The following is a 25272-nucleotide window of genomic DNA, read 5'->3' as shown; positions in this document are numbered from 1 at the left end:
CATGACTATTGGGTGGTTGTGGTATGTCACTTCCACATTGAACCCTCAACAGCTTGAATAGTTCCTTATGCTATCTTATTTCTTACTATTATTTGCAGCTTTCTGTGATCTAAATTGTAATACTGCTGATTGAAACTTTCACTTGCTTGCACAGACTCTTATGATTTATGTAGCAATATGTCAAATAAATCTGACATGTTTTGGGCAGACAAATTACAATTACCCTTTGTTTCTTAGATTGTTGAGGCAGTTCTTCTGTGAGTCTCCGAAAGGAGGGCCAGCTTACAAGATTGAAGCATTGAAGTGTCTTGGTGCCATCATTGAGGCATGCACGAAGTTGGATCTGTTCCAGGACGTGGGGATATACTGCTACCCATGATAAAGGTAAGAGGTGTATCTTTGTTTCCACGGATACCAGTGAAAAAGGACTTATGACATTTTCTTGCAGAATACACATTTTTTAACATCATGTAGATATCAGCTGTTCAGCACATCACTATTGCAGACTAGTGAAAAATAAAACTTATTCCCTAACCCTGCATTTAGAGATGCATCTCTCAAACCTCTGTTTAGGGAGAATTTGGTGACAGAAAAGGTTCTCTAGCCCCTCATTTTAAGGAGCTAATGGGGATCTGTTGACCAACATGGTTACAGAGAGGGATGTACAAATAGAGGATATTATATGAGTGCCCATGTCATACTATGTTTATGACACGAAAGTGCCTAAATGTTGGTATTTCCGAGGCAGATGCTAGGGATATGATATGGGGAGCATGTGTCATCGCTACGTCGACCTCGCACCATGGAGGGGCACGCCAAAAAGCACTACAATCAGATTATTATGACCCTGGATAACCCAAGCTGCCTGTGAGGGCACTAGATGGTTAATAGTGACATGACTTATCCCACTGGGTACCCATTTTCTGCTGAGTGAACAGAGGCAAAAGTTTGAACAAACTCACTTTGCCTAAGGGACCGCCTTCATAATTTATGGCTAGGGCGGGTGATGATGATTTTAAGGGGGGCCACCCATTTTGTTCTGGGGAGCTAGGGGTCAGCCATTTTGTACACACAACAGCGATTGGGGGGGCTCAGCAATTTTGTGCCATAAAAATATGTTTAAAATTATGCTCAGGAAATTATGGGAAGGAGAGGGTCATTGATTTTGTACATGACTATGCAAGGGGGGCACTTATTTTGTACATAAATTTTAGGGGGGGAATCATTCACATTGTACATGCTTCTCCATAAATGATCATCACCACCACCACCCCTAGCCATAAATTATGAACGGTCCCTAAGGTGAGACCTCATATATCACATGTGCTTCGTTGTGGGGCAGGATTGAAGTCCTAGAAACTCTCAGGAGTCAAGCTGTCAAACACGGTCACTTCATCCAAGGACTCCTCCTCGTGCCCAATGTTGCTTAACCTCAACTAATTTGTGACCTTGAGCTCTAAACACAGGACCACACACCACCACTTTATCAGCTGATTTAGCCATAGCACAGTAATAAGACTGAAACACCCTCAGACAAATATGTATCTGTAACAATAACTGTTATAACTGTATGAGGGGCGGTTTGGCAGCCTAGTGGTTAAAGCGTTAAACTCGTTATCAAGGCTGGGTTCGATTCCCCACATGGGTACAATTTGTTAAGCCCATTTCTGGTGTCCCCAGCCGTGATATTGCTGGAATATTGCTAAAGCGGGGTAAAACTAAACTCAGTCAGTCAGTATAACTGAATGAGGACAAAACAAAACTGATAACTTGAGGTCCGGCCATCACTATGATGTAGAAACATTGAATACATATATAAATGACATTCATTCCAGTATTTTAAGGCTAGTATGACTATTTCAGGAAAAGGAATCGGACAAGGATGAAGACAAGGATGATGTACCATCTGCCGTGGAAGCACAACCTGAAGGAGTGTGCCTACACGACCCTGGGGAGAGCTGGCCCAGCACAGCCGACACACATGGTGGGTGGCCTGTACACATGTAGTAGCCAGGACATTAAGCATGCTTTAAATATATCTACTGGTGTTTAATTATAATTTATTATTAATTTGCAGTTGTGGAATAGTATTTTACTTGAGTAGAATGGCCTTCGATAATGTGTTACTGGGATACCCTCCTACATATGCTGATATGCTATATCACTGAACTACTGTTAAATTCTCACTCACTCCACCCATGAAGATCCGGGTTAGAATTGGTCATCAGTAACCCATTCTTGTCATAAGAGGCTTACTTAACGGGATCGGGTGGTCAGGCTCACTGACTTGGTTGACGCGTGTCATTGTATCCCAATAGCGTTGATCGATGCTCATGATGTTGATCATTGGATTGTCTGGGCAGGCTCAATTATTTACAGACCACTGCCATATAGCTGGAATTTTGTTGAGTGTGTATGTAAACCTAAACTCATTCACCGTTGCTGTAGTCATGGACATAGTGTACCCGGCAGTCATGTCCTGTTGAACACACTTTGGAAGGTGTATCTATATTTCTGTATGTCTGTTCACTTCCAAATTACAAACTTTTATTTTGAAAACATTACAGGTATCGATGTTGGATGAACAGATTTGCCACATTTATGTATCGTCTCCTGTTCTCAAGTTTTACTTTATATCAGAATTTGTCAGATGATTTTACATTAAAATTGTTTTGTACCTTGCAGGTGAGTTCCAGGGTCGAGTGTGTGAATCACTGTGTGAGGGGTGCCAGTCAATGCATGGAAGGGCCAAGTCACCATACTGAAGACAATGCACAAGTTTGTTGACAGGTGAGAGATAGACCTTCAGGTTAGAGGGTGAGCTCCTCATTGCCAAATATGACAATATGTAATAAATTGCTCCAAGCACCTGGCACTTGATGATAGCACTGCAATGTACCATGCAGATATGTACCATGCCATATATTACTAGGTATAGATCACAATACCGAACAAAGTGAATGAAAGAATTCTTACATTGATAATCATTATGTGTAAGGATTTTAATGCAAGATTCATAATTTTTCACGGTTTTGGTTTTCATGATGATTCTGCCACAGTGTTCCTATCATGTTTTACCCGTGAAGATCCAGGTTAAAATTGGTCTTCAGGGTGGTCAACCCACACTTGTTGTAGAGGCGACTAATGGGTCATATAGCTGGAATATTGCTGACTGTATGTTAAACAACAACAAACAAAAGAATCCTATCATGTTTGAGTTTGATAATGCTGTTCAGAATTCTGTTAGACAAGCCATACAACATACCACTGCAATAGTGTCGTCTTGATAACAAAAGGTGTGCAGTTCTATGCCCTGTGATGGATCACCTCAGCGATCAATGAGTTTAGAACAGGGCTACCCTCATGTTAATCCGATTTAGAATTGAGCTTCGGTAACCCATTCTTGTCATAAGAGGCGACTAACGGGATTGGGTGGTCAGGCTCATGGACTTGGTTGACACATGTCATTGTATCCCAATCACATAGATCAAGGCTCATGCTGTTGATCACTGCATTGTCTGGTCCAGACCCGATTATTTACAGACTGCCGCCATGTAGCTGGAATATTGCTGAGTGTGGCGTAAAACTAGCCTCACTCACTCACCCTTGTCAAGAATGCTGTGAAAAACATGTTCAAACGCCATTCAGCTGCCTGTGTGTGGTAATGTGACTAAATCAGAGCTGCGGTGTACTTTCAGGTTATCATGTCTGAGGAAGGAGAACATTACGAGGGACCCAAGTCCAGTGATCCCCATCGTAGACAAGCTGCTGGTTACTGTGATACCCCTTCTAGGTACTACAGTCCCGTAACACACAAAGTGTTTCTCAGTCACAGATTCACATCATGTTAACACACAATAATACTCACGTGATACTTCTCCATGGGCAGATGTGGCAAACCCTTCAAAGGAGGTTTATAAGAACCATAAGAGAACTTTGAACTAACAATTTAAGTGATGGGTGCAGTGGTTCTTGAGCAAATCAAACAAACTTGATGAAATAAATTACATTTTTTATTAAAGGATACTGTTGGGATTAGTCCAATTCCAATAAACCCTTTGGAGATATTTCACCTGAACTAGATTGGAATTCCAAGATTTTACAAGAAATGTCTGGATGATTTTATGTACAAGCATTCAGCAATGGGTGTGTATTTTCAGGTAACATGAAGTATGCTGTGATCCGAACTGAATCTCTTGCTGTGATAGAAAGTATTGTGTCAAAGCTACATGGTAAGCATATCTGATGATTGATTAGTTTACTGTAGAGAGTTGAAGAATCTGTTAATCTCTAAGCTTAATGAACAATAAAGGGAGACATTGATGATAGCTTAGTCCATTTCAAATGAACACCATAGAGTTATGTCTCTTTATGAATATCCTATGCACAACTTGTGAATGAAACCAGTTCGGCAAACAGCAACATCACCATGTGCGACAGTTTTCGATGTACTGAGCAATTGTTTACATTCCATATATGGCAAGTGTTCTCTGTTTGGAAGCTGTTTTCCTCGAAGTTTCACTTATTGATCTCAGACAAGTCGTAAGGGATAATAAGTCTTTTATTGCAACAATAGTAAGCTAAAAAGAGTGCACATACCCCAGTATATGTAATGTAGGCCAAAATATTGTTTAAAATGTGTGACATTGTGCAAAGCAAAGATGAATTTGTAAGAAGTGAAAAATGATGGAGAAACTACTTAATATAGTGCTCAAAAGATGTTAAGGACCACCCGATTCCTTCATGTTACAATAGTCAGTCCTGATTCCATGACTAAATAATGTGAAAGAATGGGGTGGTTTTAACTTATTTTGAATAGCATACTCACCAGTAGAACATGGTAATAGCCAAGTAATAATTAGGAGAGACGTTACTGTGACAAGAATAATCGGTACTTGAACAGGTTCACTGTCGAAGATGATTTGAAATGGGATATTGTATGATTTGATATATTTTCTCCTTCCCTAGATGCTGGTCAGTTACCTCTGCTATCTCGCACCAGTGTTGGTAACAAGCTTGTGGAGGAGTTATCTCCCATGTGCGAAGATGGAGTTTATGAACTCAGAGAAAAAGCTGCTGACTTAAAGAAGCTCCTGACTGCATCAGCGTGATACTAAAGTTACCTGCCCTTGATAGACATGACCTTTAGACATTCCTATCAAAGACTGTATGAGAGGTCTGGCTGCAAGGATCCAGAGTTTGAGAAGTCCAAAATGAATATCTTTACACCTAATGACTTCACCAGCAAAGGCATACATGGGCTTCCACTACTACAAGCTGAAGTCACATTGATACACACCTTAATCAATATGTTCTGTCTGGTTCTGGTTGATGTTTGAGAGCGGTGTCCGTATGCTCTGGTAGGCATGGACGTCTATTTGTCATGTATAGGTCTTCATTGGTGTCCCGCAGCTTCAGCCTGTGTTGACATTCATTTGAATTACAACTGAGGTCATCATTTTCAGAGATGCCAACCCTTACGCTTTGGGCGTAATTATTACGACTTTGACCATTAAATGACGCCATTACACTTAATCTGTGAAAATTACGCTTTTCTACCCGTTTTGCGAAAATCAATAAAGTGGATAAAATTTCACAGGGAATATTTTTCGTAACGCACTAGTGCAGGGGTTCAGAAATGGCCTTACACCAATAGGAATCGCTTACTCTTAGCAATGCGCTCATTCAAATTAACTTGTAAGGAATTAAAGTATTTTGTGTCACCTGACCAACAATTTTTGATGTATGGAACTGCATAATGATTGGTCACTTGTATTTCTGTCTAGAATCTTTCCTATTCATGTGAATAAACCTTTTTAAAAGTATTTTTTATAAAGTTATCACCTTTCACTATGTAAGTGTTTTATGTATTACACTTTTTAGGTCCAAATTACACTTTTTGACCTCCAGTATTACACTTAGGCCCAAAATAGGGTTGGCATCTCTGCATTTTGCGTAGAGCATGTCAGGTAAACTAAACAATAGTCATCACCTGTAATGTGATATGTCGTAACACTGACAAACCTTTCAGCTGACTTGTCATAGCATGATAGTCATCAGCCTAAACTCTGATCAAGTCCAATGTTCGATGTTGACAAGAACTTGATTATCATGCTTGCGGAATCATATACTACTCAAACAAGTTGCAGAGCACTCAATTAATTCATAATACTTTAGTTAATCTGTCTTACCTTGATAGATGTACCATGGTAATATGAAAGAATTGGGGTTTGTTCTGAGTATTTTTGGTGTTATTGCTGATTACATTTCCATTATACTTAATTTGGTATATCTTTGTTGACTGTAAGCACCAACTGCTCCTGTGCTTCCTCTTTGTACCATCTTTTAAAGGGGGTGTGCCACACGTTGCCTGAATTTGGTCACTTCCTACGTTTCATGGTTCATGTCTTCAAGGAGGGTTCTTATTTCATGTTCTAGAAATAGTCATTCCTGTTGTTGAAATGTCTGTGTCATATGTTGGTTTGTCCAGAATAGTATATAGATTGGTGTTGAGCCTGGCAAGAAGGGCTTACTGAGTCCATGATACATGATACATGATGAGTACATGATACAACTGATGGGGTTGACACTACAGTGTGGACAAGGGAAATGTTGTTGAGTTTCTGGGACTGCACATGAAAATTGGCATTGTTTTACACCTGATACTATTATTACAGAGTGGATAGTAATAAACTTAAATAACATGTAACCATGGTAACAGATGTCACAACAAAACAATTACCATCCTTTCCAAAACGATTTCTAGCATTTTCCGACAAATTACCAAATAATTTCTATGTGGTGATTACGTAAACATGACTTGAATTTATCAATATTCCCATGCAATCCATTTTCTTATTCAAGTAACTTTGGAATCTTATTAGGTGGAGGGAGTTGGGATGGGGAAGTGGTTAATGTGTTGGCTCACCTGAAGTTCAATTTTCAACATGGGTACAATATGTGAGCCCATTTCTCACCATATTCTCTTATTATTTGAATTGTGGGATTTAAGTATTAGGTACCATTCATTTAAAAATTCCACATGTTTCATTCAACATACTTATCTGTTTACGTGTTTCTTGTTTTGGGTTTTTTTCCAAAGCAGGTTAAGGTAATACTGTTGATGATTTTGAACCTTAGATCTTTAACCACCATCTACAGCAAACCTTATATTAAAGGAAACGACATGTTTGTCTTCATCTTATGGCGTCCACTGCTAGAAACCAGATGATATTTTTACTCTGTGTCATACTTGTGATTAGACCATACTGTCCAGATTAATCAAGTTTCACTGTTATGAGAGTCCATTTCATGTTGTTCAATGCTTGATCTTGTTTGAATTCATTGGTATTGGTTTTTATAACATTGTCTTTAACATTGTCTTTAATGTTAGAAGTGATTTGTAAACTTAAAGATGTACTACTCTCTATATTTGTTGAACATTCGTTGTTGTCTTTTCTCAATTGTACTTACAAGTTAATGGTGACATTTTCTAAAATTCAAAAGAATGACTCCAAGAGCAATGATCCTAATGAAGTCTCATTAGATACTATACCAAGTGACAAGTTGTCAGAGATAAATGTTTTTCAGTAATGAATTTCTACAGTATGATGAATGTTGATCTTTGCCTCAAGTGCTGCAGGAGTTATCTGATCTGTGTGACAGGTGGAGAAATTCTGTGTTGAATGAGACTCGGGACAGGTAGATCAGTCTGTGGATGCATTAATCCTACCTGCTGTCCTTTGTTTTAGGTGTATGGTGACCTGCATGAGTTGTAAGATAATATGACATATTATTTATGGTATTAAAAATGCTTGTATCTCAAGGGCCACCTGTCTGTTATTACATACCTGAGACTGTCCATGGAACTATATAAGCCACGTTGAAATTATTATCCAATTTTACGCTCATTCAACATAGCCTCATTAGGGTTACTTTTGACTTTTTATGTACCATTCTGGAAAATTATTTACAATTCTTGAAACTCTCATTCATAATTTCAATCTTGTTTTCATGCCTGTGGCCAAAATATTGAATATCATACTTTTGTCCAGGTGTCCGGTTTATCCAGGTTGAGGTATCTTTCCCAGGTACTAGTATGTCCAGTTTATCAGGTCCCACAGTATATCATGTTTACTATGACAGGTGTCCGGTTTATCCAGGTTGACCTGAGGTATGTGTCCCACAGTATGTCATGTTTACTATGACAGGTGTCTGACCCAGTGAACTGTGTGTTTGTTCTGTTGGTATCGGAATGGATGGGTGGAGATTTCCCCACAATAAACAGGATGTCCTATCTCTATATGTGTTGTGTTGTGTATGTTTATTTGTCTGTACATGAAATGCAGATTGTTGAGGGATAAATGGTCAAGGTGAACTTGTGCCCTCTCAGTTCTCTGTGCAGAGCTGCCCAGATTCCGTTCATGATTGCAGTATGAAGCTTACAAGACCATGATCACAATCACAGGGGCGTGTCACGCTGAGAAACAGCGTTAGAAAGACATATACGTATGTAGACCCTACCCTAGTACTATATAAAAGGAAAGGGATGTAACCTGCGGAGGTTGCTGTTTTCGGTGAGTCGTGGCGTATAACTTTTGAAATAATGATCCGATTGTGACCATTTATAGCTCATTTTGTAGGGAAATCATCTCGCTTTTGATCCGTAGGCCTCGACGGGACCTTAAAATAGTTTACTTGGTGAAATCTAACTTAGATTGAGGAGGGGGGTGGTTCCGTGGTTTTACATCCCTTTCCTTTTTATATAGTACTAGGGTAGGGTCTCTATACGTATATGTCTTTCTAACGCTGTTTCTAAGCATGACACGCCCCTGTGATCACAGTCACAATCATGGCTGGTGTGGGACTGAAACCTTAGACTAATGGGCCATCTGTGTATTCCTAGCTTGAATCAAAAGACAATAACGGGCGATGTTGTTCGTGAAGATATGACACAACTGGAATAATGTTCAAAGCAGCCTTGGACCAAAGTCAATCATTCGCTTTAAGTCATAACATGTACATGAACTTGTCGATGGTGGGATGTGTAGAATATCATCTCAAGCTTTATGGGACAATCTGAACCTGCCATTTGTCTAGAGACCCCATGGCTGTGTATAAACCATGTACATCTTAACTTACTCCGGGCGGTGGGGTAGCCTAGTGGTTAAAGCGTTGGCTCGTCACGCCGAAGGCGGGTTCGATTCCCCACATGGGTACAATGTGTTAAGCCCATTTCTGGTGTCCCCCGCCGCGTGATATTGCTGGAATATTGCTAAAAGCGGCGTAAAACTAAACTCAGTCAGTCAGTTAACTTACTCCCCGACTGCTGATAAGCAGGGTAGATGTTCTGATCCGAACTGTGATAGACTGCATCAGTCCAGTCTTTTCATGACGTAATCCAGTCCGGGGCGGTGGGGTAGCCCAGTGGTTAAAGCGTTGGCTCGTCAAGCCGAGGACCCGGGTTCGAATCCCCACATGGGAACAATTTGTGAAGCCCATTTCTGGTGTCCCCCGCCGTGATGTTGCTGGAATATTGCTAAAAGCGGCGTAAAACCAAATTCAGTCAGTCAGTCAGTCGTAATCCAGTCCAAGGTCCGCACATCTGCCTACGATGATGAAGAGCCAGGGTTCTAATCACATCCTGTATTCTATCACTATTCTCCTCTTAGGGCAGCTCAATATCTGCCTGGTCGTGTTTATATGGTTCAAATGGAGTGTGAACGCATGGGAACTATTGTACTAAATGCATGGAAACGTATGTAGTCTGTTCTGAACATCATTTGCGATTACACCGCGTAATGTGGTGTAGACATACATAAATATACACCTGGAACATAATAATCTTCTCTAATAATATATTTGCATATAAAATAACATTTCTTAAAAATCGTATCCAGTGTGTTTTCTAACGACACAAATAAACTGTTTTTGTTCTGGAAGTAACATTCTGAAGTAGAGAAGCTTGTAACAACATGTCCTTGATGTATTCCTTGTAATAGTTATATATCTACCTTTCCATCTACTGACACCCTATAAGATCCGGGTTAGAATTGATCTTAAGCAACCCATGCTTGTCGTAAGAAGCGACTAACGGGATCGGGTTGTCAGGCTCGCTGACTTGTTGACGCATGTCATCGGTTCCCAATTGCGCAGATCGATGCACATGCTGTTGATCACTGACCGATTGTCTGGTCCGGAGTCGATTATTTACAGATCGCCGCCATATAGCTGGAATAACGCTGAGTGCAGGCGTGCACATGCTGTTAAACACTGGATTGTCTCAGAGTCGATTATTTACAGATCGCCTCCATATGGCTGGAAAAGTTCTGAGTGCGGCGTTAAACAACAAAACCAAACCAAACATACAGTCCCTGATCTTGCTGACAATAAATGATAAGGTCAAGTCCGTGCAACAGTCAGTACGAAAATACAGTGGACAATGTTGTATATCAACTTCTTTTTTATCAGATATATCAGCCATTTAGCAAAACCAATGCCAAATGCAGAAATTGCCAAAAGACAGATGAAGGTTCGGTTTTAATAAAATTATATTCGTGCTTGACGTTTTTTCAATTGTGTAGGAGTATATTCCATATGTATATTGATCGTCTATGCTTCAGATATTTAGAATTTAATTATATTATGTATACATTACGAGTTACGCAACACTGATTATCACTTTGGTGTAATGTGATTAATAGAAATTTACTTTATGCCACGATGGAACAGGTATTTTATAATAAATTGATGTTAGAGCTGATTTTTGGTTGGGTTAATTAAATCAAAACGTACAAAAAGAACATATATCTGCGTTTAAAATGAACAGAGAGAGCAAGCAGTATGTTCTCAGTATGTTCACAGTAAATGCGGCAGCATCACTTCAGTGTGTAGAAGGTAAGTGCGACTTTGCATAACATTTAGGGTGTTTGTTTTGAGAATTTTGCTTTCGTAACCGGGGCAGCTGAAGCTATAGCACGTCGTATGTCCTTTGCATTGTTGTCTCTCAAAGTGCTCACAAAATTCAGATCCGCATTTCAACATGGCCGATGTGGAAGCCATATTTATATGACACCTTATGCATTTTGCCAGTCGTATTAGGCACGTGTATTTCTAACGTTGGCATGTACAAATGCTTTAAATGGGTTATTATGCGTATAGGATCTTGCCAATGGTGTCGCTGAATTGATTCACAATAAGTACAAGCTAATTTCAAACAAGTAGCTCACCCTAAATTGCACATGTTTATATCATTGAAACTACAAGCACTATTCCAAATACACCCGCATATGCCGGTTCTATAATGTTATCAACTGTATATTAATCGAATGAGGTTGTAGTAGAACCAAATGTGTTGTCATGTTTGTAAGCAAACTATTATCGCTTGATTCTTCACTCTGTTGTGTGAACATCGATGTTTGATTTACACATTAACTGTTACTTGAATGGAAGATAGGTACCTTCAGTAATATATGTCCATGGGCGTCTGACGTGTATCGGGGCGGTGGGGTAGCCTATTGGTTAAAGCGTTGGCTCGTCACGCCGAAGGCCCGGGTTCAATTCCCCACATGGGCAAAATGTTTGAAGCCCATTTCTGGTGTCCCCGCCAAGATATTGCTGGAATATTACTAAAAGCGGCGTAAAACTAAACTCAGTCAGTCAGTCTGACATGTATCACCCCTTTTCATGTTCCTGTATCTCCAGACCCGATAACAAACATTCAATTAGTGTAAAGCCATGTAGTTCTGCACACAGCAAACGCCATCGGAACTTCAAATTATATTGATTAAATCGAACCACGGATACATTAATGTAGGTCTGGGGCCAGCTTACTTACACGTCGTGTGTTAAAGGCTTAAAAGACCAACAGGTGATGTAATCCCCCACCTTAATGAGAAACGGGACATCAAGGCAATAAAAAATATAACCAGTCGAAGAGATCCATTGTGCGAAAGTCTGTAACACAAACTCCCGCTACATTGCTCCAGGGTAAGGCGGTCAGCTCGGAGACACCCGTGATCAGTGTCGTGTATTATATACGAGGTTGCAACAAATGTGGCGACATGGGGTGAGGGGGAGTGGGCTAGAGCGCCACGCTGCCTCGGGGCAGGACTGGTAGGGTGACTAAAGGTTCCAGATACTGTTAGAATCTCGATGTTGAAAACATATCTCGTACAGTCTGTCATAATTCTATGAGGAATGGCTAGTGTTTTTCTCTTCTTAAATTAGCATCATGTGTATTTATCATCCAAAACTGTGTTCCACAGGAGATATTGCTTGTGTGAGATCAAACGATATCTCTTAGGGGATATCGTGTAGACAGTAGATTTTGTACAATGCCCTGACAATGCTATGGCGTCATGAACTTGATGATGTCACGATGCTATGACATCGCTGCAATGCAAGTCTAATGACCGTACCGTGTTCAGAGATGTACATTTTCCATTTAAAACTAATGAAGAGTGATTCTGGATGATAAACAGAATCTCCCCCTCGTGTCTTGTAATATCAAATATATCAACACTCGTTGATAAATGTTAAAATATCCTCGGCAAGCCTCGGATATTTGTAACTTTATCAACTCGTGTTGATATAATTGATATCAGAAGACACTTGGGTGAGATTCTCTATATATTCTGTACCCTTGACGAGACTGTCTGTTTGTCTGACATATTGTAGTCGAACATATCTAGTATCTCCGGTTAACCTATTATTGGTTTTACAAGCGAAAACGTAATTCTGCGTCTGCTTTTACTACTACTACTACTGCTGCTGCTGTTACTACTACTACTACTACCAGGATCGGGTGTTCAGGATCGCTGACCTGGATGATGGGTGTCATTGTATCCCATGTATCGATGTTCATTACGTCAATCACTGGATTGTCTGGTCCAAACTCAATTATTTCAAGACCGTGGTCTTATAGCTGGAACATTGCAGAGTGGGGCGTTCAACAAACGTACAAACTACTACTACTACTACTACTACTACTACCGATTAACAGTCAGCCAGTATACTAACTAACGTTACCTCTCCCCCAATGTTTAATGAATGACACCTACATGTATCGGATGGTTATTGTCTGACTCACCCTCAAACTCTGAAACAGACCTTGTGATTCCCATAAATAGTTCCAACTAATTGTTTGATAGGCACTCTAGAAATTGGTGAGTCAAAAATGAAACATACAACTTTATGGATAACAACTTCTTATTTATTGCATAGAGCGACGTTTCAATGTAGATTCTTACACCGTTGTCAAGCTAAAAGTGAATACAACCATATGATGAGAGGTATATATAAACAGTAGGTTTTGACATTAACAATATGTTATTGAATAACAACTGGTGCAAAATTGGGAGAGAGCAGTAGGGGACTGACTAAGTTATTGGCTTCGTCACCAGTCTAATTTGTTGTTCTCATCCATAAAGTTGTATGTTTCACTTTTAGTTCTATCTATAACAAGGGACGTTGTTTTGTCGTACATGGAAAAAACCGCTTATTGGATATAGTCAAATTTCGCGTACGGAGAGGGATGTTGATCATATCCGTACGCGCCTACACATATTGTTGGAACAATATTAATAAACACCCTGCTCCCTGCTTTGTTAGGGATTTAACGAGCGCTTCACATAACTGTGGATTAAGTAATAAAACCCAAGTGATCTCACACCCCTGAACCCGCTGATGGTGACAGTATTGTTGCTTCAACAAACCCCCAGTTTATATGAGTGCCTGTCAACACCTCAACACGACCTCCGCGTCTCAACAAGTACACCACGGGGAGACTCACCTGAGTGCTGACACCAGCAAACCCCTAATTAACACAGAGCGTTACCTGGACTTGTTCTCGATTCGCACCTACATGAACAACAAACTGCATGTCACAACTCAACAACATACGTTTCAGGACTACTAAGTCTATCTGAACGTGAGATATGACTAGATGTGTTTACGTATGATAGATGTGTCTATGGGTAATATGTGACACAACAAGATTGTTATAATTTTATAATTTATATATACATACATACACACACACACGCACGCACACACACACATACATACATACACACACATACATACATACGCACGCACACACACACACACACACATACATACACACATTAAGATAAGTATTGTCAGTTTGTGTGTGAGATAATGTAAGTCTGCACTAATGATAGGACAAACAAGTGTATTGCTCCTTGTCGTAATAAGATTATGTTTTATTACCCGATTTAAGAACTGTTTTGACATTTGAGAAAGGTTCATTAATAAATACAACTTACGACAGACACAAATACAGGTTAGCGTGAAATGCAACTACAGAGGGACGTGTATACAACAACAATGCGCATTTGGAAGACATAATGAAATTTTATCATCAACTTATGTTTCGGTATAGACACTTACCCTGTTGCCGAGCCAGTTGGTCCCTATATAGTACATTAAAGAAGCTATTTATTACCCATACTCCGTCTACTTTGTCAGCTTTATTTTGGTCTGTGTTAGTTTTTAACCAAAACGCCGTTCCTTTTTCGTTTATTTTGTTCTTTTTCTACCTTTTTCGTCGTCCATTCTTTCAGAAACATGCATTAACCGTAAACAAAATAACATACAAACTGTCAGTATGCATATTTCGTAAAAGTGTGATAAATATTACGAACCTAATTCAGTTTCGTGGATGTTTATTTTATCTATATTTATTCATTGTTCAGTTTCGTAACATATCTTAAAGCATGTCGATCAAAATACTAAGCACCTATAATCGTCTCTCGTTTCATCATCTTTCTCGTGTTTATTTAGCATCTTAATTCAATCCCGGATCAGTCGATTACCTCCTCAATAGCATTGTATAACCACGTGTTAATTACCTGGAAGAAGGCTTTGAAGACAGGCTAAACAACCGCGTGGTATTTGTTTGTACAGGGATAGGTGGTATCAATCGCAATTTTCTCATTACAAAGTCAAGTTCTGTCTTTGGTATTACATACACCATTAAGCCATTTCCGCTCTTGTATGAACGTGTATTTTCTGTTAAAAACAATCACATCGGCTGAGAAACAACGTTTGTAATGACTTTGGGGGAGGGCAAATATTTTGGAATTATTGGATATATTTATAATTTTATCAGTAGTAAGGAAAGAAAGTAATAACTATCCCGTGTTATGCTTAAACAATATCTATATCAAGAAAATGAATCCGTCACAGGTCATATGCCTCTGTTAATACATTTCTGGTAAAACGGCTTTAAACACCTTTCTGGTAAAAATTATTTATAGTGGCAGAGTCACGTACGTCGATTTAACAAATTAATGCATATATATTTTCTCATTTAACGTATTGTATAAAACGAGTAACGGTGTATTGTAAATGACGTAAATAATACGAATTGTCGAAAATATGATCCATGACATGGAAGAAATTTTTATATTTTACTATTTATTTTATTTTTCTAAACCTGATCACGTACATGTTATAATGATACATATAAATACTGACAAAAGATTTTATTTTTCGTAAGGAAACACTGCTCCTCAGCTAAGGGTTAACAGCTCGTTCAAGTAAATCTTTAATACTTTCGGACAAAATCACCGTTCTAGAAAAGGGAATGTCATGTATATATGTGGCTAAAAATCACGTCAGTTTGAAAATGAATTTCTTGTCGAAACTCCTAATAAAAAGACTAAACATAATTAGTGTCACGAAATACATTTTGTGTAGGAATTTGACTAATTATCAATGTTAACCTGTGGAATGCCTTCTAAATTGGCAGAATTACACAACAGTGCGATAATCCAGGTGCATGTCAAACGGGAGAACCATCTGAATGAGGCGCTGCGGCGAGCGTATTACTCTGTAAGTCTGGTGTCACCTGGGGCCATTGAACCGTGACGACACTGTGCGTAAATTGCTGTGAGTGACATAAGCCGACGTTCACATTTCGTGCAGGGGTGGTCAGGTTAAACAGTGTGAGTATTTGTTCAAGACGAACTATTAACGTAATATATATTCTTTTGTAATACATTACAAGTGTTTTTATTGTAATATAGAATACGATAACCAACACAGTGTCCGACCATGTAAATGGGTCTGGTCTTATCACAACCTTCCTCCCCTCTATATGGACCGTTCCACCTTAACCCATCGGACAACATAAAACTCCTCGTGCTCAACTCAGTCAAACATGGATACGTATAACGGACATACCTCACTGAAATTGGAGATGTTCTCCTGATATATTGTGCACAACTCTTCACTTAACATATGTGCCAAGACACCGGTTTGTTTACATCAGCGTAGATCGTGTATGGGAAAAAAATCTTCACTTGGGTCACGTGACAAAAGCGAGGGCTATTCGAACAAGGCGATGTGTGACAGCATGGAGGACAGTCCCGAAGCCTGTGCGAGGCGGAGGCTGGAATTCCGTTCAATGCCTTTCAAAAGTAAGTCATTTTATGTTGATGTGAAATCAAAACCTGTGCGACAGCGTGTAGAGGGATATATTCGTCAGCTGGGAGGCTCAGTGGAAACTTTTCTGTCGAACGACGTTCATGTTTGTGTATCGGATTCCCGACCTCTGACAAAGAGACCGAGTCGATTGCGGGGAGAAACCACTGTCGATCGTGGCGATGTGTCGAAACGTAAACAAGACATTCCCTTGAGTCGAGGAAGAGCTTTGCTGTTGAAAGCCAGGAAAAATACAAGTGAAAGTTTGGCGTCCGAGGTAAACAATGCAAGTAATATTCAAGACAAGGCGGCTGAGATGGGAATCAACACTGAGCATGTTCACACTTTCATCAAACGGTGCAAGGAGCTCGGTGCGTCTAGTAAACAGGTAACCAAGAAGGACCCTCCGACTGAATTTCTTCCTATAAAATGGGAAGATAAGTGTTTTATTAAAGTAGAGGATGATTCGTGTCAGTATAAACCGATTCATAAGAAACTAGAAAATATACCCTTGGTGTATCCGGATAACGGGGGCGGGTCTCCATTTGACGGTCCCGTGGTGCTCGCCCGCCCCACGACAGGTAGTACAGTGAAAAAGGGGACCAAACCGAGTCGGTTTTCTCACAACAAGGGGGGATATTGCGAGATGTGTCAGTGCTGGTACAAGGATTCCCTTCGGACACACAGCAGGAGTGTTGGCCATCAGAAGTTTGTCAGGAATAAAGAAAATTTTGCAGTGTTGGACCAAATTGTGCGAAAATTACCCAATTTGTACCAGTTTTTATTCAAGTACATTCCTGTTCGTAATGCTGATAAACCTCCATGTTACAAGTCTGACGTCACCCCAGCAACGTCTCCTGAGATTCAGACGACACAGCCTACCAATAAAGATGTTTACGACTTTGACGACCCCAGTGAAAATGTCGCCAATGTAGAGGATGTCAATAATGTTGTTCCAGGATTATCGATGTTGCCAGCGTCAATTACAGCTACAAACCTCACCAGCAACACTATACCACTTCCCCTTATCGATACCATTCTGACTGGTGAGATCGCTACTCCAGAGGTACGAGACAATGTAGATGACTCCGTCACGCCTGCCTTGACGCTAAATGACAGTGATATGTTCTCTTGTATACTCGGTGACAATGTCGCCGACGCCAAGATGTTTTCTGACATATCTGAGACAGATTCCCAAACGAACGTTTTGAAAAATCTCATTGACAATTTATCCTTGCAAAACGTAAACGGCGCATCTCAATCTCAGATCACCCACGAATCGCCAATGATTGTCAACACGCCCAAAGTGCCGTCGTCACAGCCGGTACCATCGTGTACAAGTCCAACTCATCCTAGTGACGCAATCGAACTGCAGCCAATCCCATCTCTTACATCATGCACGAACTCAGCACGTGAGTTAGATGACACAATTGTGGCCCCGCACAGTCAGTCAATGACGTCATGCACGGGTACCGAAAGTTCTCCAGATAACTCGAGTGAAAATTCTGCATCACAAACCATGACGTCATGCACAAGTACATCACGTGCATCGGATTCCACTATTGAAACTACGCCTGATCTGCAACTAAATGGCGAGACACCCATGTCTGTAGGCTCTCCTGTCCAGTTGCCAAGGGTAACGGCTTCCATCCCCACCCCAGGGCAACTGAAGCTGAAGCTGCTGCTTAATGCGGCTGCTAATTCATCTAGTCAACAAAACACGAATCCATCAAACCCAAGATGTGAGAAAGACAAAAATAAGGTCACCTACTACAGCCATAAAACCAGTGACACTAAGTTAAAGCTGTGCAAGGTAATGGTCACGCCTGTTGCTCAAAAATCCAATTTAAAGATGTTCTGGAAAGTTCGCAAAACAGGCGACTGTCGTTTGTTGTTTAGCTCTGAAAAGAGAAAGCGTTCCGTGCCGGACGAAAACGCCGCGGGGGTCGGAGATGAGATGATGAGCCCCCTCCGGGCCCATGATGTCACTCCTAGGCCGAAACGCCAGAGACTCGTCTTCTGAAATCCTATCTCAGTGATGGTGGTTCTATGGTGCCACGTAGATACAAGCTATAATGTGATAGACACAGTATTATGTGGTTGTGTTAGTGATAACTTGCTTACAACACCCAACAGAACTTACTTTTACGTTCGTTTAGTGATCGCAGATGTCATAATGAAGATTTTATTTCTATTTATTGCTGTGTTTTACAGACAGGATATCCAAAGCTCCATTGTGTTAACCGCTGTCCAGTACAGACGCCACTCTGTCCAAATATGCTGATGTTTTAATCATCTAGTCATGTTGAAGTATTTTCTACTTTTTCTCGTGACCATTGACATAATTTATTTTACACGCGGTATTGCAGTGTTCTGTGGTATGGTGATTGTGACATACTTCCTGTTTTTTACAACAACCTATACTGAGATTATTAAACAAGAGGAAATCAACAATGAGTTCTTATTTATGATATATTGATAATATTATGGATGTTCTATCGCAGTCAGTTACGCAACAGGAACATCTCATATGCGATTGAAAAGGATATTCCAGTAAATCTATTCAAAAAGAAAACTACAATATTCAAATGAACTCTATTTAACTTCATTTGTTGTGGGGCGGTGGGGAAGCCTAGTGGTTAAAGCGTTCGCTCGTCACGCCAAAGACCCGGGTTCGAATCCCCACATGGGTACCATGTGTTAAGCCCATTTCTGGTGTCCCCCGCCTTGATTTTGTTGAATATTGCTAAAAGCGGCGTAAAACCAAACTCAGTCAGTCAGTAACTTCATTTGTTTGTTAATTAATTAGACGGCATAACTCGCCTTCAGAGTTAATTCCCTTACCCGGTCCAGGACCGGCTGTTCATGGTATTGAATTCCTATAATTAGCCGTCATATGATAGGCCTGTAGGTGCGTCTTTCACCATTTGGCAAATGCTGTTGGTGGGTTTTAATCTCTAAATGTACACATGACCCTTGGTCTGTTGGCACCATGCCCATACGCATGTGGCAAGATATGCGTCATATATCTTAAATATTGCGAAGTGAGGCGTAAATAAACAAACCAACAACAATACTTATGTGGTTAAAGACGGTAGGGCCTAAGGGTTAAATCGTTCGCTCGTCACACCGAAAACCAGGGTACGATTACCAACATGCTCAGTGTCCCAAAATACAAGTCGCAATCTTTTGGCGGCAGATCTTTCAGCGTTCACTCAGCTTGCCTCTGGAACTCACTACCCCTCCATGTCAAGTCATCTCCTTCCATCTCCATCTTTAAATCAAGACTCAAAACATTCTTGTTCAACCACAACTAAATCTTATAAAACTTCTTCCTGTATATATTGTACATATTTACTGTTGCGCAAAGAGCATGCCCTTGAGGTGTGGAGTTACTACTATACTGCGCTCTACAAATGTCCATATATTATTATATATATATATATATATATATATATATATTATGGGTACAATGTGTGAAGCCAACTTCTAATGTCTCCCCATCCCCCCGCCTTGATATTGCTGTAATATTGCTAAAAGTGTCGTAAAACCATACTCATTCATTACTGTAGTAAAGGTTAACTCCGATATCACAGAGATGCTGTTAAAGGCACCAATCAAAACCTCACTGGGAGAGAAAAATGAACATAGTACTATCCGTTAGTTAGTTTCAGAGAAAGAGGACGTGCGTGGGTGTAAGGGTATCCTGTTGTATATTTCAGTATTTGTCAGTAGCATAACAGTATCAAAGATTAAACGTTGATCAACCATTCCTAATCTCAAAGTCCGTCTTGGGGAAACTTTTACTTAATTGTAATTGACGTAGTGAACCCTCACCTTAAACGTGACTGGGTAGAAGATCAAATAAAACATACAGATTCCTCCGCATGCGGCCATGAAGTGTATTTGCTGAACTAACGTTATTAGTATGGGAAAATATGAAACCTGTTCCAGAACAGTAATAATATTTTGATGGGCGCAAGATATATATAACAAAAGTTTTACAAACTACACAACATTTTATAGGGATAATTATAGATGTTTTATTATGTTAATATACTGGACAAAATAAGTTAGGGATATTGGTATTTTTATGATTGATATTTTATAAGTATGTCTGAATAAATAGATCATTATTCATAATTTAAAAATTTACATATATCCCTAACTATTTTTGTTCAGTATATATACTCGGCATGCTATGGAAATCCGTCATGGAAAGATACACATACCCCAGCTGAGATGGACTTGTGCTTTTCATGTAGATATACTGGCACTGTGAGATGCATTCCTTGAAGTTATGAATCAAGTTAGGATTGGTCTCCAAATAGCGAATATATTTCACCAACATTGACGGGAATCGAAGCCACTACCACAGGCTTCCTGCGTACCCAAGGGACGCAACTGTAGACAGGTTGTCCCCTTTGTGTAAGCGAATACATACAAATACACAAGCCGCAGCTATCGAACATACACATACTGCAAGATAGTAACTATCAACATCACGGCATACTAAGGCATGGCGGTGGGCGGTGGGGTAGCCTAGTGGTTAAAGCGTTCGCTCGTCACACCGAGGACCCGGGTTCGATTCCCCACATAGGCATATTGTTTAAAGCCCATGTTTGGTGTCCGCCGCCGTGATATTCTTGGAATATTGCTAAAAGCGGCATAAAACTCCAGTGTAAGTAAACTTATGTCCAGTATTATTCGTTACACTGCTATACTGCATGAGTCGAACAAAACCGAGTAGAAGGTCGCGTCAGCTAACCTTTTGGACTGACCAATCAGAACACAGCTTACCAAATCGCGAAAGTTAACATTCGCACATACCGTTTGAACCTTAACCTAAAAAACTCGAACGATTCCGAATGCTATTTTCCGCACGATCGCTTCCGACTGATACACGCAATGAGTAAACAGTCGCTGAAAATAGCTTTTTTTGTCAATATTCAAGGATGTCATCTTTCGAAAACAAAGCAAACAGTAACCATGTCATTAGAAACCCATAAGCGTATATACTGCAGGTCAAATATCATTGTTTTATGCGGATTTTCGTTTGTTGATAGATCAGTGTCAGCGACCAGGGAAGAGAAAATCCAAAAACCGTTTGTAAGTCCCGCCGAACCCTAACAAGTAGTCGTTGTCTGATTGGTTAAATCGTTCGGCCGTCTCGCGTTTGATTGGACGGTCATAGGTCACTCAAAGGTTAGCTGACGCGACTTTCAACTAGGTTTTGTTAGACCAGGGAGACTACCGGTATATAAGGTTGTAGAGTATCCCTGGTTAGACTCAGTATAGCAGTGTAACGAATAATACTGAGCCTAAGTTTACTTAGACTGCATAAAACTCACTCACTAGTAGTTGGTGACCTTGGAGGACTAAGACAAAGGTGCCCTCCTCCCACGTGACCTGAATGCTACTTTAGGAGGTAATGTGAAAGAGAATCCTCACTCACTCAATCACTCACTCATGGCGAACGTAGGACAAAACACATGACGTTCAGACACAGGACATGTTAAATGAAAGGGACAAAACCATTGCAATAATCGGAAGATGTCTCTGCCTGAATACAGAATATATTAAAGACACGTACTTACATGCATGCGCGATCAAACACGATGTGGAACACATGCACAAGACAGAGACTGACTGACTGAGTTTGTTTTTTACGCCGCTTTTAGCAATATTCCAGCAACATCACGGCGGGGGACCCCAGAAACAAGACAAAGAACATATGAGTGGGATATAGAACATACACATGGCACATTGAACAAAATGCATTGACACAATGAACTTACGCACGTGGCATAGATCATGAAACAGACATGTAATCTATAAAATATAGAAATTAATAAATCATTTACACAAAACATAACACTAAGCACGTTTCTGGTGCCTGCCCCCCTTCCGTAGTGATGTTGCTGTAATATTGGTAAAAGCGGCTAAAACTAAAACACTCACACACTCACTCATCTGGTTACTTACTTACGGGACCGCCTCCGTGGTGTAGTGGTTAGAGCGTCCGCCCGGAGAGCGGAAGGTCGCGGGTTCGATCCCCGACCTCGTCATACCAAAAGACGTTAAAATATGGTATATGTTGGTCCCTGCCTGGCGCTCGGCATTAATGGGTACAACAAGGACTGGTCGGCTCGGAGTCAGTATAATGTGTCTGAGTGGGGTATTCATGCTTCACTGCGGCATGGTATCTCAGTGGGCTAGCACTATAAAACCAGCTTAAGTCTGGGCTAGTACAAGCAGCCGCACATACACATACACACGGATGCACGTCGTCATATGAGCGAAATATTCTCAAGCACGACGTAAAACCCAATTTCACCTGACCTCACCTCACCTCACTTACTTACGGTACGCCCCTTCCCCATATTTGCTGTAATTCCCCCGTCCGCAACAGGTGTACGCTTCCTAATTACCAACCGACTCACAGTACATGTAAAATTCATCACGTATAACATATTCGGATAGATATTCACTCGACGTCATCACAAGTAAGTTATATAGTATATGCAAATCGGAACATCTGATTTCTAAACGGGCACTGTTATCTGAATCTCATATACATACCTCACTACTTAGACCAACCCTTAGACTTTGACTATATGTAATTCTTATAGCAACAAATAATCCCATTTGAATTAAAAGGAGCTCCAGTGAGATGGGAAATTCAGAACCTGAGGAAATCTATAAAATGAGTTGGTTCAGCCACTGTTCAGGGTCTGTGAGACAGACTATACTCATTACTTATTCAGACCACAAGCTGGAGGTGATAAAAATTCTGACTGTGTCACTGTGACGCCAGACACTGATTATTCATCACTCATCACTAATGTGTCCAATATACAGTAGTTGTACAAATGAGTATATATTCCGAATATATGGAATACCCTTTAACAATTCGGTTGTTGGATCGCTCGGCACAGGTGAGTCGATTTTAAGGCCACTTTGATCTCAGTTGCATTTATGTAGACGTCTCATCCTTTTTAGAAAAAGCCTGAGTTTTAGATATTTATCAACTTGACAACACCCAAACACGTGGTGCTGACAGATCTGGAAACATTATCAGCTCCATCCGGGACTCGAACACACAATAAATATATTTCTGGCGTAAACATGGGAGAAAACTCTGTACTAGGAAATGCGAGAACGGAATTCCTGGATCCGCCTATGGCATTTGTGACGTTTCCCTCAGCTCTTGAGTCAGCACGAGGCGTAGTGTCAACAAAGAATGATAGTCTTTATTGCACAACTTGTGTGGGGCATTGCACACAGCTGAGATGGCGGGTCAGTTCGTCCCTTATAGTCCATGGCTTGCCTTTCTTCCAGTGTTTGCCCTTAACCCTGAAAAGCCCTAAGGGCCGAGAACCATAAAAGTTGTGGGTCCTGGGCTCACTTGCACAAAGCGATCTTAGCGCTACAATGATTGTAACTCCCATTCTCCAACATAGGCTTAAGATAGTCATAGCGCTAAGATCGCTATGTGCAAGTGGGCCCTGATCAGAGTGTAGGCCCTATATTTTAGCTGCAATTCCCAGCAAACCAACTAACAAACTGAGTTAAAGAGTTTAATTTAACTCTATGACTGAGTTTAGTTTTTACGCCACTTTTAGCAACATTCCAGCAATATCACGGCGGGGGACACCAGAAATGGGCTTCACAAATTGTGCCCATGTGGGGAATCGAACCCGGGTCTTCGGCGTGACGAGCCAACGCTTTAACCACTAAACTACTCCACCGCCCCTTAACTCTAGTGACTGACTAGTCTTCATTACAACACGATCAACATCCATGTCATGATCCAAGTCGTCTGAAGAGTCTGAATCAGAATGTTCAGACAGGGATATGTTAGAGTCATCCAAGGCAGTTTGTGCACCACTGGCGCCGACACCCACTGTTGCAGCATCAGACTCCTCGGTAGCTTCACAGCATGGGCAACACTGGACGGGGATGAAAAAGCTGTCGGCCATAAGGACCTGCAGAAAACAAAAGCTGTGGGTCCGAGTGGATTTCAGTCGGCTTCGGGCGTAAGGACCAACGTTAATTTCGAACGATGCTTTCTTCTTGTTTGTCCCCGTTCCTCTCGGTGTCCGGTTGTGTCCTATTTGCCTGTCTTATCTGCTTTTATAGGCGGATGAACAGCTAACAATCTGACGAACATAACCTGCGCAGGTGGGTGGTTCTCCTGGGCACATCCTGCCTATCTGGCCATATTTTGACGGGCTTTACATATGTCCGACAAGTGTGCATAGCAATAGTGTTTCCTGCTAATATACTGAACATCATTGAAAACGCACCAGTCTAAAATTGTCCATATTTTCATCAAGATGGATTTCAGCATGACAATGATCAATGAATATAACTAACATGAAGTCGAAGGGCATGGCCAGTTGAAGAAATGCTTTAGAAACAAATTCCTGTCCACAGTATGACTCTGAATTCCTAAATGCATCAACATGCAGCCACGCCATGAAAAAAGAGCGAATTTCATTCTGAAATCATACTGACTGTGACATTAAAAGCAGGTGTATGAGAACCGATTCTCATTGCTTCACTAACGATTGTGAAACGAGGACAGAGATGCCGAGGTTAACACTTGGCGAAAGAGAACGTGCACTAGGCATGATTCAGGTTGGCACCAGCAGCAGGGATATTGCTCGACAACTTGGACTTAGCCACTCCACCATCGTTTGGCTTCATAGACGACATCAGTAGACAGGCAGCACCCGTGACCTTCTATGACCTTGTCAACAACGTGTTACGACGCTCCATCAGGATCGCCATATTGACCTTGTTCATATCAGTGATTGA

General features: G+C 40.7%; 3 protein-coding genes and 1 long non-coding RNA gene across 5 annotated transcripts in view; all 4 read left to right on the top strand.

The window, feature by feature from the left end:
- LOC124284670 (proteasome adapter and scaffold protein ECM29-like) overlaps positions 1 to 5456 on the top strand; it is a 70237-nt gene extending 64781 nt beyond the window's left edge. Inside the window, 8 exon segments of the mRNA XM_046720775.1 lie at positions 238 to 258; positions 260 to 376; positions 1864 to 1984; positions 2686 to 2721; positions 2724 to 2790; positions 3699 to 3793; positions 4161 to 4232; positions 4969 to 5456. Coding sequence (XP_046576731.1) covers positions 238 to 258; positions 260 to 376; positions 1864 to 1984; positions 2686 to 2721; positions 2724 to 2790; positions 3699 to 3793; positions 4161 to 4232; positions 4969 to 5111 — 672 coding nt within the window. The 3' untranslated portion in view covers positions 5112 to 5456.
- A 284-nt stretch (positions 5457 to 5740) lies between these two features.
- Positions 5741 to 8300, top strand: LOC124284649. Its single transcript, XR_006900608.1, has 2 exons — positions 5741 to 8054; positions 8146 to 8300. It is a non-coding gene; the product is annotated as an uncharacterized LOC124284649 (long non-coding RNA).
- Positions 8301 to 10819: 2519 nt separating this feature from the next.
- Positions 10820 to 25272, top strand: part of LOC124284648 (Y+L amino acid transporter 2-like) — a 34689-nt gene continuing 20236 nt past the window's right edge. For both annotated transcript variants that reach the window (XM_046720753.1, XM_046720752.1), the window contains exon 1: positions 10820 to 10896. In XM_046720753.1, coding sequence (XP_046576709.1) covers positions 10821 to 10896 — 76 coding nt within the window. In that variant the 5' untranslated portion in view covers position 10820. The remainder of the gene's footprint in view (positions 10897 to 25272) is intronic.
- LOC124284647 lies at positions 16087 to 18900 on the top strand. Its single transcript, XM_046720750.1, has one exon. The coding sequence runs from the start codon at positions 16310 to 16312 to the stop codon at positions 18470 to 18472; it is 2163 nt and encodes a 720-aa protein (XP_046576706.1). The 5' UTR covers positions 16087 to 16309; the 3' UTR covers positions 18473 to 18900.

The sequence above is a fragment of the Haliotis rubra genome, unplaced genomic scaffold (assembly GCF_003918875.1).
Source record: "Haliotis rubra isolate DU_JTF1 unplaced genomic scaffold, ASM391887v1 Scf340, whole genome shotgun sequence".
Taxonomy (NCBI): Eukaryota; Metazoa; Mollusca; class Gastropoda; order Lepetellida; family Haliotidae; genus Haliotis; species Haliotis rubra.
The sequence above is the reverse complement of the archived record's forward strand: the minus strand, read 5'-3'. Positions and strand labels throughout refer to the sequence as shown.

Excerpts from the sequence above, each read along its gene's own strand:
- LOC124284647 (XM_046720750.1), top strand. The coding sequence starts at position 16,310 with ATGGGAAAAAAATCTTCACTTGGGTCACGTGACAAAAGCGAGGGCTAT.